Source organism: Mytilus trossulus, chromosome 2, assembly GCF_036588685.1.
Source record: "Mytilus trossulus isolate FHL-02 chromosome 2, PNRI_Mtr1.1.1.hap1, whole genome shotgun sequence".
Lineage (NCBI taxonomy): Eukaryota > Metazoa > Mollusca > Bivalvia > Mytilida > Mytilidae > Mytilus > Mytilus trossulus.
Genome location: NC_086374.1, coordinates 46,907,942 through 46,924,676, shown reverse-complemented (window position 1 = coordinate 46,924,676; position 16,735 = coordinate 46,907,942). Strand labels below are relative to the sequence as shown.

The 16,735-nt window shown below is 30.4% G+C and overlaps 1 protein-coding gene across 1 annotated transcript in view; it reads right to left on the bottom strand.

Moving 5' to 3' along the window:
* Positions 1-5,551: 5,551 nt before the first annotated feature.
* The window catches only part of LOC134707412 (F-box/LRR-repeat protein 20-like), a 30,724-nt gene continuing 19,540 nt past the window's right edge, over positions 5,552-16,735 (bottom strand). The window contains exons 9-15 of the mRNA XM_063567130.1: positions 15,105-15,179; positions 13,994-14,124; positions 12,616-12,676; positions 12,056-12,100; positions 11,394-11,450; positions 10,167-10,379; positions 5,552-9,855 (exon numbers count right to left, since the gene is read on the bottom strand). Of these exons, the coding sequence (XP_063423200.1) occupies positions 9,748-9,855; positions 10,167-10,379; positions 11,394-11,450; positions 12,056-12,100; positions 12,616-12,676; positions 13,994-14,124; positions 15,105-15,179 (690 nt within the window). The 3' untranslated portion in view covers positions 5,552-9,747. The remainder of the gene's footprint in view (positions 9,856-10,166; positions 10,380-11,393; positions 11,451-12,055; positions 12,101-12,615; positions 12,677-13,993; positions 14,125-15,104; positions 15,180-16,735) is intronic.

The window sequence follows — 16,735 nt, the reverse complement described above, 5'->3', positions numbered from 1 at the left end:
TCCTCGTCCTTTGATTTATTTTTACCGGTCCACTGTGTTACAATATCATAAGACTATTACTTGATAAAAAAAAAACCAATTACTTGGTATGTCTCCTCTGTCGAAAATACTTCGATTCTTTCTTATTTCTATCGACTGGTATTTTCTTGTATTTACGAATCAGCTCAAAAGTGACTTCGTTTTTCTTTAACATCCGTTCATTTTTCAGGATTCGATTTCTGCTGATAAAAAGTAACATAAAAAAAATAATGAACTCAGAGAAAAAATCAAATGGCAAAACAAAAAATTCAAACACATCAAGCGAATGGGTAACAGTTGTCATATTCCTGACTGAACTCACCTTAAATACTAATGTGAAAATTCGAAATAAAAATCAGGTTTTTCAACAGTTTCTTTATAGATACAACCAAATAAATGACAATTCATGTCAAAACACGAATTGCTGTCTAATGGGCTGGTGATATCCCCTAGATGGAAACCTCCACCTGCACTGGCATCAACCAAGTGATGTAAATAAACTCATCATAGATACCAGGATTACAATTATGTACGCCGGCCGCGCGTTTGGTCTACAAAAGATCTCTATATCTACATAATATTTCTTAATTTCAATGTGTTGAAGATTACAAGAAGAAAGATGCATTAGTGGCACTCGAATCAAAAAATGGCAGGACGTTAAATTCAAACAAACCCAGACGTGTTCAAGTGAGAAAAAAATACCAAAAAATCTAGGTAAATTAAAAAAGTTGAAGTCCATATAAATTGCGAAAAAAAACGTTATCAATTAACGGCACAAGTGTAAATAAAACATATTCCTGACTTAGTACAAGCATTTCCAAAGAAAATTGTGGGTAATACTGGGTTTTTTTTAAGGAAGCTAAACCTCACAATTATATGACAATTGTTTGAAGTTTCGTTTTATTAAAAAAATCTGGTGAGAAACGCAAACAGAAATAAAAGGGTATTAAGGTGATAGTAATTTGTATCTAGCAACCACAACTGTGAAAATGTATATCACAGTCATATACCACATCTGTGAAAATCTATATCACAGACATACACCTCAACTGTGAAAGTCTATATCACAGAAATACACCACAACTTTGAAAATGTATATCACAGACATACACCACAACTGTGAAAATCTATATCACAGACATACACCACAACTGTGAAAATGTATATCACAGAAATACACAACAACTGTGAAAATCTATACTACAGACATACACCACAACTGTGAAAATCTATACTACAGACATACACCACAACTGTGAAATCTATATCTCAGACATACACCACAACTGTGAAAATCTATATCACAGACATACAACACAACTGTGAAATCTTTTACAGACATACACCACAACTATGAAAATCTATACTACAGACATACACCACAACTGTGAAAATCTATACTACAGACATACACCACAACTGTGAAATCTATATCTCAGACATACACCACAACTGTGAAAATCTATATCTCAGACATACACCACAACTGTGAAAATCTATATCACAGACATACACCACAACTGTGAAAATCTATATCACAGACATACACCACAACTGTGAAAATCTATATCTCAGACATACACCACAACTGTGAAAATCTATATCACAGACATACAACACAACTGTGAAATCTTTTACAGACATACACCACAACTATGAAAATCTATACTACAGACATACACCACAACTGTGAAAATCTATACTACAGACATACACCACAACTGTGAAATCTATATCTCAGACATACACCACAACTGTGAAAATCTATATCTCAGACATACACCACAACTGTGAAAATCTATAACACAGACATACACCACAACTGTGAAAATCTATAACACAGACATACACCACAACTGTGAAATCTATATCTCAGACATACACCACAACTGTGAAAATCTATATCACAGACATACACCACAACTGTGAAAATCTATATCACAGACATACATCACAACTGTGAAAATCTATAACACAGACATACACCACAACTGTGAAAATCTATAACACAGACATACACCACAACTGTGAAATCTATATCTCAGACATACACCACAACTGTGAAAATCTATATCACAGACATACACCACAACTGTGAAAATCTATATCACAGACATACATCACAACTGTGAAAATCTATACTACCGACATACAACACAACTGTGAAAATCTATAACACAGACATACACCACAACTGTGAAAATGTATATCACAGACACACCACAACTGTGAAAATCTATACTACAGACATACACCACAACTGTGAAATCTATATCTCAGACATACACCACAACTGTGAAAATCTATATCTCAGACATACACCACAACTGTGAAAATCTATAACACAGACATACACCACAACTGTGAAAATCTATAACACAGACATACACCACAACTGTGAAATCTATATCTCAGACATACACCACAACTGTGAAAATCTATATCACAGACATACACCACAACTGTGAAAATCTATATCACAGACATACATCACAACTGTGAAAATCTATAACACAGACATACACCACAACTGTGAAAATCTATAACACAGACATACACCACAACTGTGAAATCTATATCTCAGACATACACCACAACTGTGAAAATCTATATCACAGACATACACCACAACTGTGAAAATCTATATCACAGACATACATCACAACTGTGAAAATCTATACTACCGACATACAACACAACTGTGAAAATCTATAACACAGACATACACCACAACTGTGAAAATGTATATCACAGACACACCACAACTGTGAAAATCTATACTACAGACATACACCACAACTGTGAAAATCTATGTCACAGACATACACCACAACTGTGAAAATGTATATCACAGACATACACCACAACTGTGAAAATCTATACTACAGACATACACCACAACTGTGAAAATCTATACTACAGACATACAACACAACTGTGAAAATCTATAACACAGACATACACCACAACTGTGAAAATGTATATCACAGACATACACCACAACTATGAAAATCTATATCACAGACATACATCACAACTGTGAAAATCTATACTACAGACATACAACACAACTGTGAAAATCTATAACACAGACATACACCACAACTGTGAAAATGTATATCTCAGACATACACCACAACTGTGAAAATCTTTATCACAGACATACATCACAACTGTGAAAATCTATACTACAGACATACACCACAACTGTGAAATCTATAACACAGACATACACCACAACTGTAAAAATGTTTATCACAGACATACACCACAACTGTGAAATCTATATCACAGACATACAACACAACTGTGAAAATCTATAACACAGACATACACCACAACTGTGAAAATGTATAACACAGACATACACCACAACTGTAAAAATGTTTATCACAGACATACACCACAACTGTGAAATCTATATCACAGACATACAACACAACTGTGAAAATGTATATCACAGACATACACCACAACTGTGAAAATCTATATCACAGACATACACCACAACTGTGAAAATGTATATCACAAAATAACGGTAAGACTAATGTAAAAAAAAAGATATACTTCAGCACCTACAGTATATCACTGAAATTAAACTCATCATATATACAAGGATTGAAATTTCATATTAACGCCAGACACACGTTTAGTCTACAAAAGACTCATCAGTGGCGATGAAAAATGTTAAAAGGGCCAAATAAAGTACGAATTTGAATTTACAAAGTCTGAGTAGCAGCTGCAAGTTTAATACGTGGGTGAAGTTGGCATCTTGCTGCTAAGATGAGCAAAATTCATAATTTCAAAATTGAATTTGTATCGTTTGTAATATATTATTGTACGGAGATGCCTGGTGTAGTAGACTGTTTTTGAAGAAATCCATTTGACGTGACTATGCACTTATACATCTCGTCATTGTTATTGTGCTATGGTAAAAAAAATTTTATTCTTGTCTTTCATTTTTCATAAAGTGCTTTGACTATATGCCTTTTTGTGTTTCTTTGATATATTTGTTTGTTTTATAGTGATTTAATATGACACAAAATGTTGACTGCTTTACCACTATTTTTGACATTTTTACCTATTATGTCTCAATGTTTTGTTCATATACTGGTCAACAAAAGAAACGATACAAGACTTTTTTTCAAATTAAAGATAAAGTTTTCCATTCAATGGACCAATATTGAAGGTAGTAATACTTAATCATTATGGAAATATAAATCTGTTAAAAAAAAAAAAAATTTCCTTTCGTGACGTTTTTTTCGCGATTTTTTGTTTTTTACAAAATGTACATAAAACGTCAATTTAAAAAAAAGAAGTTCCAAATAATGATGCCAACCTCTTACTTAAAGGTAAAGACAGTGTTTGCCATCAAGTTGTTTTTAAAAATCATACAGTTTCTTCGTTTATTTGTTAAGCAAAGTTTGTCCCCACGAGAAATCGTTAAAATGTATACATTATCAACTGATTTACCATAGACAGTATGTGTAAAGTGATATTCAAAAAGCGGTAACAATCTTAAAACTTATCCGAAAGGTTCCAAATTTACTGTGTGTTGTTTTCATGTCTAAAGCATTGATTTGAGACAAAAATAAAAAAAATATTTTTGCATTTTTTGAGATTTCAAAAAACACTTTTTTTTCCAAAAAATTGAAAAATCAATATTTCAACCCATTACTTACAACATGAACATTACTTGATTAGCATATTGAATATTTTTAAGCAAAGTTTGAAATTTTATTTAGAACTTAGAAAATTATGTGTCGATTTTTTATTCAACTTTCCGCAAAACTTATTTGCACCCTACGATCGTTTACACTGAATTTAGATGCTTTCCGACAAGTTTTGATTTTCATTATCACATGTGAATACATTTCAAATGAAAGCTTTTTAAAATAGTGTATCTCATTTTTTTTTTATATTTAATACTTTTTGATAAATTTTATTTCAAGATCGTGTATCGTTTCTTTTGTTGACTAGTATATATCGATGTCAATTTTATGGAATTTTATGTGACTGTCATTCAAGTGAGAGGATTTTCTTATCCCAGGCATAAATTACCTTTTGGGAATTTTGGATCCTCAATGCTCTTCAACTTTGTACTTGTTTGGTTTTTTAAATATTTTGATAGGAGCGTCACTGATGAGTCTTATCTAGACGAAATGCACGACTGGTGTACTAAAATATAATCCTGGTATCTTTGATAACCAATTACCTAGCTATAAATAAGGTTTATTCTGCCATTTTCTAAACAAGAAAACACCTGCACCAAGCTAAATTAGGAATATGACATATTTGATTGGTTTGAGCTTTTGATTTTGTCCTTTCCATTTTGAATTTTCCTCCGGTTTAGTGTTTTTTTGTGATTATAAATTTTTATTAAATAACTAGAAACCAAAGATAAATGCTATCATCTTGACACTGAAAGGCAAAATAAAATCAAAGATAATTATCTGGACACCAAAAGGCCAACAAAAATAATCAAAGATAAATGCTTTTATCTTGACAACAAAAGTCCAAATAAAATCAAGACTGGTATTATTAATATTTTATATCACAATATGCTTAATATTTATGACACATTTCAGTGATGATACATCATACATACAAAACACTATTCTGGGTAACACTTAGCTAAACTTGAGTGCACAGGTTGATCAATTTACTGGACTGAAGAAAAGCAAGAAAACACTGAACATAAAAGTGTGAAAAAAAAGTGTGTATATAAGCACAAGAAATCACATTAGCTTGTATATTGAGGAAGAAACAAAATCAAGAATATGGACAATACAAGACATACAAATTAGAAACCATACATCTGTGCGAAATTTGATGAAAAACAGATCTATAACAATTCATAGAAGGAATGAAAAAAAAATAATTAATATTTTCATGGGATTGCTAACAGTATCTTTTAATTTTCAAGGTTATTATCAATTTATCCCTTCTCAACAGAATTAAGCTATTAGATACAACAAAAAATATCCATTTCTAAAAGATGAGATATTTGCCTGCATCTAAACTTGTTATGGGTAGTTAAATAAACTCATTAGTGACACTCGAAATCCAAAAAAGTTAAAAAGGCCAAATAGAGTACGAAGTTGAAAAGCATTGAAGACAAAAATTCCTATAAGTTTTGCCAAATACAGCTAAGGTAATCTATTCCTGAGGTAGAAAAGCCTTAGTTTTTCAAAATTTAAAAAGTTTTGTCAATAGCTAATTTATAAATGATAAGTCATGTCAGCACTTCTGGGCTGGTAATACCCCTGGGGTAGTCTTATGTTTATAAGATGCTTTAATTTCAGTGCTTACAAAACATTTTATACTAAAACTCTCACTGTTGCTTCATTTACCAAATATAGAAACAGGGATATTTCGTGCGATCAATTTTAAGTTGCATCAATTTTCTACACAATAAAGGGTTCAATCAGGGATGGAAAATAGCATACTTGTGGAAGAAAAAACATGTATATATAACATTCTGTAATATTTTCACAGTTGAGACAAAACAAAGGAATTAGGAAAGACAGTATCTATCTTAGAAAAGAGACAAAAATGTGAAAAAATAAGCTTCAGTATAATAACGTAAAAGTGAGTAGATTTTTTTGTTTAGGAAGTGTAAGGTAAACCATAAAATCACAATCAAAAACTATATAATTCAGATATCAATACAATAACATAGATCATGATTATACAAAAACCATTGGTCAGTTTCCACATTCACACACTATCAAAAATAAACGCATATTTTGCTTTAAAATACTCAAGCTTCATTGTTACATTCTTACACTGCTATAGTCAAGCATACAAAAATCTCATCTGAACAAATACACACTCACTCTCGGATCATGTGATAAATAAAACCTAAGTTTTGTACAGGTTATATAAATGCAACAGCAATATTAAGACTACAGCTTATTTACTATCACATTACACTATCAATGACAAATCTCACATACTCATGTTCAGTAATATGTAATTTTGTGGATAATAACTCAAACAAGTGTGCAAGATTTTTATTTCTTTTTTTTTACTGTTTGACAATTAATTAGAAGTATTGTTCATCCACAGTAGCTATGATTTTTGATCTGAATAGTGTGTTAAAAGATTGACTATAAATGTTCAATCTTTCAGGCAAATTTTCAAACTTAGTTAATTTTAAAGTACTTTGCTTGCAGTCAATTTAGTTCTGTTCAGTCTATTTTTAGTTTGTTAAGTAGTTTTATTCATCTGTTAATAACAACATCATACTAAATTGTCTGAAAAGCTACTGAACAGTACTTGATTGAAAGCAAGAGAAATGTCTGAATTGTACTTATTTTACAATAGACGTATTTACACTTGTATGCAAATTTGTCCGCCACTACGTAAAATCACACAAGTTCCCATAAAGTTTGACATCATAATTTAAAATATTTGACGTCACAATTTAAAAGTGATTGTTGATTGACGTCAAAAGGTGATTCGGAGTAGATCTAAGGTCATTTGGAGGCAAGATTCAGCTAAATACCAAAAGTGTAAATACGTTTATTAACTTGTGTAAGATCAAAATAGCTGCTTAAGACTAAGATTCATTTACTAGTGCTGATGTCCAGTATGTCCACCAGCAACAAAGCAAAAAAGGACTGTGGAAGGGATATACTCTTTACTTTTTACTTGTCCTACTACATTTTTGCCAGTCCAAAATCAGTCTAATGTAAATTCTGAAATTATTGCGTGCTATTATTATTGCGATTTTGTCATTTTAGACTTAAATACGATTTTAATTATTACGATTTTGAGAAAAATCCTGTTTTAATCATATTAAACATTTCAAAATGCGAGTTTAAATTATTGCATTTACAACTCTGTCGCATTTTTCGCAATAATAAAAGCCTCGCATTAATTTCTGGATTTACAGTATGATCCCTAAACATATTCATGTCATAATATATTTTACTCTTATGCCTCTTATGTATAATATAACAATGTTCTCCTGGAGCAAAATGGTTGTTTTTCAGACTTTGAATATGAGTAAATGGTGGTTACATATAAATTTTGTGTTGAATTGGAACACTTATTGGATGGTAACCATTCAATAATTCTTTGCTGGAAAATTCTGTATTTCAAATATATTCTGACAGTGAAAATCTATAAAGTGATAGCAGTTTACTGAATCAATTTCAGACAATTTCAATTTGATAATCAATGTCACACACCATGAATGATCAAGAGATCATAAGAAACTACTGTATCAATAATACTTTGTCAAACAAGTAATGCTCTAGGAATGTTACTAATGCACAATATTTATAATAGTAAAAGCTTTGCCATATTAAGTATTTCAATTCTAACTAAAAGCAGGATTTAATATCTACTGTTAAAGTTAAAAGGGGTTCTATTAAAAGCATATGCTGAACACAAATTGTGCTCTGTAGAGAGACTTAAATTTCAGTAAAAATCTGGAACCTAAACTGAATTTTCTGAAATAAATCTTGTCATTTAGATCATGTATACAGTAAATGCAAACATATTTATTGCAGTTTTGTATTCACCAATTTCATTTTAAATACTGTTTTTCCTTCCAAAAAAATATATGTCATTAATTCAAAATTAAAGTGTTGTAAAAACTTTCTATCATAAATTATCAAAAACTATTAAAACCTCAAGAACATGTTAAAATACCAAAAATAAAAAAAAGTGTATGTATAAATTTCATTGTGGAATTGGTTATGCAGTCCTTTAATGTGAACACACTTCATTGCACATCAGTTTTATATTAAAAATAAAATATTACGTACAATTAAAGCAATGGGTTGCCACAATCCAAAACTAAGATCTAAATATAAAGAAAATGTTAGTTACATGCAAGAAGACTTTGAGGATTTAAAACTTCAAATTATAATCTACAAAGATTTTTTTCTTCTTCTTTCAGGTAAGGAACCAGAATCAAAACAGTATGTGATTGGTTCATCATGAAAATTTTGAGCAGTGTAGGGCAACACTGAAAGTTCTCAGAACCATAGTTTTCATCTTCCAATTTTAACCCCAAAATAATCTGAACAAGGTCATATGTTGCAAAGTTTTTTATATAATAATTTGTGAAGTGATAATTTGAATAATATCCCTACCTGAAAACATTTTGCAAAATGATACCATTATACACATACTAAGTACTAAATCATTACTTCTTATACCAATGGATGAAAACATTTATTACTCTTGCACACATGTTGCTTTTCTTTTTTTTGTTAAAAAATTACACAGAAATTCCATAAATAGTGTTAAGCTCAATTTTGTAAAAAAATGTTTTTTTCTTAAACAGCCATCAAGTTTTAATAACGGATTTGATACATTTGTTTAAAAAAATCTTGTGTGTGTTGAGTATCATAATTTTGTGCCGTCAAATATGTACAAATCCAGTAATTGATCTCATCACAGTCAATAAAATATGACACTAATTTTAGGTAAACTGTAGTGTCTTGTGTCCTAGTCACTCCAAAGCCAGACAATATCTAAACATACTAGTTAAATGCTTAAAATATGCAAATAGAATTAAATAGGTTTTCTTTTACAAGGACATACCATGAAGCACTATCAAAACAGTTTTTGAATATCAATAAACAGAATTCCTGACAATACATATGTATCTGTATATCAAAACAGATCTTTCCGTTAGGTTAACATAACATAAGCAACATGAATATGACAATACTTGAAATAGACATATTACAATACATTGTCATAAGATCAAAGAATTGTACAGCACTTGCAATAACGTTGACGTCCATTCCCAACTGATGGTGGTGGTGTCACTGGTGCGAAATATGCATGGACTTTGATATTTGGTAGTCTTGTCTGAAAAAAGCAAAACATATTTTGAGACATTTGTGTACATTACCCAAGACTTACAATTTCAATAATACATTATTTTTTGGGATACCAATTTTTGTGGATTGTGGAAAATTTGCATAGATTCTTTAAAAGCCTTGATTCCTTAAAATGATATCGTGACCCTGCATACGAATGTTATCTTTGTCCCGATCTAACACTTATCCATTCTGTCTATTATCTATCTTCTATTGAGAAGTCTTTCAAATTAAAGTTTGTCTTCACTAATTAGATCCTATTGTCAGCGAGCATAAAATATCATAAATAGTTTTACTTACCCTTAATCTCCTGATACCTGCTCTAGTAATTAACTGACAATCATAAAGTTCTATTCTTTCTAGACTTTGGCAGCCCATTAAATGTTCCAAAGAAGCATCAGTAATTAGAGGACAATTATCTAGTTCTAATATTTTTAAATGTTCCGTAGCACAGGCACTGGCACCTACATGTCTAATACCTTCATCTGTCAGTAACTCACAGTGTGATAAACTCTACAACAGAAGGCAATAATTTTTAAATGTTGAATGATAAACTCTACAACAGAAGGCACTAATTTTTAAATGTTGACTGACAAACTCTTCAACAGATGGCAGTATATTTCAAATGTTGACTTTTTGGGTTTTGTTTTTGTTTTAAAAATATCAATTAAATTCTTAAATGTTTTTTATTTATTTATTGTTTTGTTGAGTTTGTTTATATTATATTATATTATATTATATTTTATGGCAGTATATTTCAAATGTTGACTTTTTGGGTTTTATTTTAAAAATATCAATTAAATTCTTAAATGTTTTTTATTTATTTATTGTTTTGTTGAGTTTGTTTTGGTTTTGTGGTGTTTGTACCACTGTCCCAGGTCTTGGGAAGGTTGGACGCCTGCTGATATGATTCACCCTGTCACATTTTGTGTGTTACTGTCCGGAATCAGGCACCTGTAATTTACTGGTTGTGGTTTGTTTCTGTTTTTCATATTTGTTTTTTTGTTGTTGTTTGTTTTATACATAAATAAAGTAATTAGTTTTCTAGTTTGTTATTTCATTGCCCCTTATGGCTAGCTATGCAGTATTGATTTCTCTCATTGTTGAAAGCCATATGGTGACCTGTAATTGCTACCTTCTAATTCATCTGGTCTTAGTTATCTATATTCTTTGATGAAAGTTTATCAAGTATGACAGTTGCTATTCATTCCTTTGATCTGTTTGGTCTAATCATATGAGAAGGAGAAAGGACAAAATGCGATAATTACAATCCAACTTCAGAGCTGTATCATTTGATTAGGGTCTTTCCTTTATGAATTTAGCACAACTTAAGCAAAAGGGAAGTGTTTCCATGGAAATGGTACAACATAATCTTTTTTTTTATCAGTTTAACTTATAAAAAAATTCCATTCAGTCATACAATTCATTTACAATAACAAAATTATACCACTATACATTCATTTTCTATTCTAGGATATAAATCAAATAAAATATAATGTGTAAATGATTAAGTATAAAATGTCTTACCAATGCACTAAGCTTAGGACAAAACATTGCTAAGTAATTCAGTGTTGTGTCTGTTATCTGGAAGACAAGAGAATAGATAGCAGGCATATCTAATTCTTAAAAGTCAAAAACATTATAATGGGAATATTCTTTAGTACATGTAATTCACTCAAACATGCACCACTTATTAAGAAAGCTATAGTCCTTGATATGATTATTGTACCTCAGTATGTATTTTCTTTAAAAAAAATTATAGACAAATAAATGTATTTTTCTTAAATTGTCTGTGATAGACTACCTGTTAATAGTTTCAAAAACATTTTACTGTAAGCGAAAACATTTTCTTGTAAAAAGATTATAAACCTGTTAAAAGTATCTAGAGTGAACTTTAATTTGAATACTGGAAACTTAAATGTGGTCAAGGTTAGGTGAACTCTGTTCTTTGTGCATATTCTATAACCCAAATAAAGTTATCATATAACATGTACTGATAACTGAAAACAATGTCTTTTCTCTTTAGGTTAATAAACAAATGAGGAACTCCAAACAAACCAAATGCACAGTGGTCATTAAAAGTCAAGCAACCAGTCAATAAAATGTGTATGCCAAAACTACAGAAACATTTATTCATCATATTTTGTTGATTAAACAACACATGTGTTAATCATTTGTATAAGTGTTACCTGTATACATTCTTCCAGATCCATTTTTTCCAAATTGCTGCAATTCTGAAAGAAGAAAAATTATATTATAAGTTCGTTATTGTTACAGACAAAGGTAATTTATATACAGAACCAGTCAGCATAAAATAAAATATGTTCTTTTTCAATCTCTGCATGCTTTCCCTAAATTCTAATTGAAAACCATTACATTCATATATTTTTGCAACATATTTATACAGAAGTATAATAATTCACTACTGCAAATATTTCTTATACTATGACCATCATGATTTAATCAGTAATTAATGTTGTTTTTTTTAGTAGTGACACAAATGTGTATATAGTATATTGAACTTTTAATTCTCCATTATTTAAGAATAGATGAATGTTCTAATACAGACGTGACTAGTTTGAAAAATATGCCTCTTATAGTTGATGTGTTTCATGACGTTTTGGTATGTGACCTAGATTTGTTTACCCTTAATTGATTTATAACAAATGAACAGTGGTTTTTTACTGTTGCCTTTATTTGCTGTTTCTTTTTTAAGACAACTGCATATTTAACAGTTTCAAACTCCTACCCTTGCTAAGGCTTGGAATCCATTATCTGTGAAATGTGAACAGTCAGCAACTTCTAATGTACTGAAATATAAAACTCAATATCATTGTAATGTGCAATAAACACACACAATATTCTAACAGATATATAAGTATTTCACCTTCTATGCTTTGTGTACTAACTTAAAGTTTCTAAGGTAAATCAAAATAAAAATTCTTGCTTAAAAACACTTTAATATGTAAACATGTGTAATACAAGAGAATAGTGTGTTTCATATGCAAATCTTTTTTTTTTTGTACAACATACCAATGTATAAATTGATATATTTATTCATTTAGTCATATTCTTTTATGTTCAAATGGACAAAGATAGATAACAAGTGACAGCCAGATGCTCCGCAGGGCACAGCTTAATACGACCGTAGGGCAAACCCGGAACAGTTGGGGCAAGTATGGACACAAAATTTAAGCTTGATACAGCTCTGAAGTTGGATTGTGATTAAATAGTTGACACAACATAGGTTTCTGACACAGAATGAATGTGGTCTAAGAACTTAAACTTTAAAACTTAAAAATTTTAAATTGGACATTTACCTATTAGGGTCTAATATCCAAAATCTAAATACATGGTTAGATTCAGCATATATCATAGAACCCTAATAATTCAATTTTTGCTGAAATCAAATAATGTTCAATTTTAGACCCTTTGGACCTCAATGTGGACCAATTTGAAAACTGGCCCTATAATCAAAAATCTAAGAACATGTTTAGATGCATATCAAAGAACCCCAAGAATTCAATTTTTGTTAAAATTAAACTAAGTTGGACCCTTTGGACCTTAATGTAGACCAATTTGAAAACAGGACCAAAAATTAAGAATTTAAATACACGGTTAGATTTGGCATATCAAAGAACCCCAACAAAGTTTAATTTTGGACCTATGGGCCCCTAATTCCAAAACTCCCAAAATCAATCCCAACCTTCCTTTTCTGAACATAAACCTTATTTTAAAATTTCATTGATTTCTGTTTACTTATACTAAAGTTTTTGTGCCAAAACCTAGAAAAATGCTTATTTTAGCCCTTTTTGGCCCCTAACTCCTAAACAGTTGGGACCAAAACTTCCAAAATCAATCCCAACCTTCCTTTTATGGTCATAAACTTTGTGTTTTAATTTCATATATTTCTATTTACTTTTACTAAAGTTATAGTGGGAAAACCAAATGTCTTTGGACAAGGACGACGACAACGAAGATGCCAATGTGATACCAATATACGACCAAACAATTTTCAATTTTTGTGGTCGTATAAAAATATGGACAATTATCTGATACAATTTTGGGATTGACTTCTACTCTAAACCGTCCAACATTCCTTCTCCAAAGATATTTATAATACTCACGTGAGATTATGACATCCTTGACCTAAAGAGACTAGGGAGGCATCAGTCAGACGTGTACAATTAGAGAGACATAAGAATAATATCTGATGACAGTGGTCACCAATCTCCTGTACAGCATCATCTGTTATATTCTAAAAATAGATCAACGTAAATATCAAACCATGGTTGTCCTCATAGGAAAAACATAACAATAAAAGTTTTGTATTGCTTTCAGCTTAATTTTTTTTTATATTTTTCCAACCTAGATAAATCCATGAGCTGACAACTAAAACAATTAACATTTATTCATTTTTGATATTTTTATTGGCTGTGTTCAAAATCCTTGGTTGTTTGAATATGCAATTGTAAAAACAAATAATAACATCTGAAGAACTCAATGCTCTGTATAAAATATTCAACCTGTAGTGTTTATATCTATTACATTTATGTAGATTAAATGCACATTTTCATTTTTGCATACAAAATCAGTGTAAAACATACTTCTGAAAGAGCAATAAAGGTATGCCCATATTGTCAAAATAAAATAAATTAGATTACAACATAAAATATAAACAACATTTTTTTTGTTTTGAATGTTCTTTTAATTAAATAAAATTATTTAGATAAAATAGCAGGGAATTCTAACAATGCTTGACTGTGTGGATTCAGTAAAATGTGTCCCCGTGCCTGTAGTGTATGCCCTTATATTTTTACAGTTAGAGTTTTTTGCTTGTGAGAGAGCATGATTAATGATCTTTTTCTTATACTGTTAATGTCTGTGTCATTTTGGTCTTTTGTGGATAGTTGTCTCATTGGCAATCATACCACATCTTATTTTTTATATTGACATTCTGGATTACTTAACTTAATTGTTATTAGCTACATAAATATTTAGGAACAAAGAAAATTTATTAATATGGAAATCATATCAAACTTCATAATAAAAAATTAAATTAATAAAATAGTTTCTTCAACGAAATAAGATATGAATAATAGGCAGCTTTTAAAGCTATTCCTCATAGATTTTTATTCTGTGAAAGCAGTCAAAATGTTTGCATCACAATGTTTTCAATTTCAATATATCCTACTGTCCTTTCAATTTAACAGCCTACCAAATAATATTGATACATACTGTACAGCTATGGAGGTTGATCTTCTTCAGTTTTTCGCAATTTTTAGCTATAAAACCAACACCTTCATCTGTGACCTGTAAAATGTAATTATTGATGCTATGGAATTACATAAAATTGAGAATAGAAATGGGGAATGTGTCAAAGAGCAGAAAACAGCCGAAGGCCACCAAAGGGTCTTCAATAAAGTAAGAAAATCCCGCACCCAGAGGAGCTGAGTTCAGCTGAATATAAAAAATTCATAAAAGATTGATTGATTGATTTATGATTGCTTTATGTCCAGTGGCAATTATTTCATGCATGTGCAGGACGACACTTATCAAATACCAGGTGTATAGTTTTTGTGCCCCAGATGCATGTTTCATTAACATTCATAATAAAAAAAATCATTTGTGATGCTTGAATTGAAACATATATCATTTGCTGTGGTTGGTTTAGGGGCATAGTATTTTGGATTTTTTTGGGAATAGCCCTCATCATATTCTGACTTCACTTGGTAGTTTATTCTGTTATTCAATATGCAACAATGGTAGATAGCTTTGTCTCTTTTTTGTTAGAAAATAGAAAAATGTGACATTTAAGTTTGTATTAAGTGAACATGTCTATCATTAAATAGACATTTTCTACAGTGCCCAATTACTGACCATATGAGGTCCAGGTATCCATAAACTAACATTTCAAAATCAGCACACTGGTCACCATATTTTTTTGATAAAATTCAGGGTTTAAAGAGCAGGTGATTGTGCAAAACTAAAACTATGTAACTCTCTGTATGCAAAAATAGGATTTCAAAATGTACTTAAAATTATTCTGTAATAAACTGTTAAGATATGACAGTAACTGGTTCTGAACTAGAATATTTATACAGATTCTACCACTGCATCAAGTGTTATACTTTATGTGATGTCATCAATCTCCTTATTTCATTGCCTCGCAATAGGAAATTCAGATGAAAAGCAAGAAAGTTTGACGTCATAATTATTTATAAAATGTTGACCAATGCAGAACTGTGATCAAAGGAACCAAGAAAAGGAAAAATCTGCTTAAGGTAGCACAATACAAAGATTTTATAACTCCAACTCCCAAGTTTTAAAATGCTGCAACTTTCTTAATAATGCTTGAACATTTATAAAAGTGGTAGTTTTGGATAGCTAACAGATTACTCTTTCCAATTAATGCAATGTTAGTATTATGCAACAATTATGTAACCAATAATAATGTTAATTGTGTCCAAAATATTTTTCACCAAATTTTCACTTTCAAATGAATTTAGCTTCTGCATAGATATTCCTAGAGGGTTGATTTTATTATATGTTGTTCCTATGGCCATTATGTACAAAAGGGTGTCTCAGATTTCAGATAGAATGTATAGAACAAATTTTACCCCTAATTAAACATTATCTTCTTTTATGTGGTTAGGATGTTTACACTAATCAGAGATTTATGAGAGAATGGAATACCATAGAGACAATCTGAGACACCCTTTTGAAGCCCATGATGTGTTGATTAAGATTTCGTTAAAATTTTCTGTATAGTTAAAGAGATGATAGAGCTAAATTCATTCAAGTGAACTTACCCAGATTTTGCCACTAATTACATAATAATTGATTACATAATGATTGCATAATAAAAG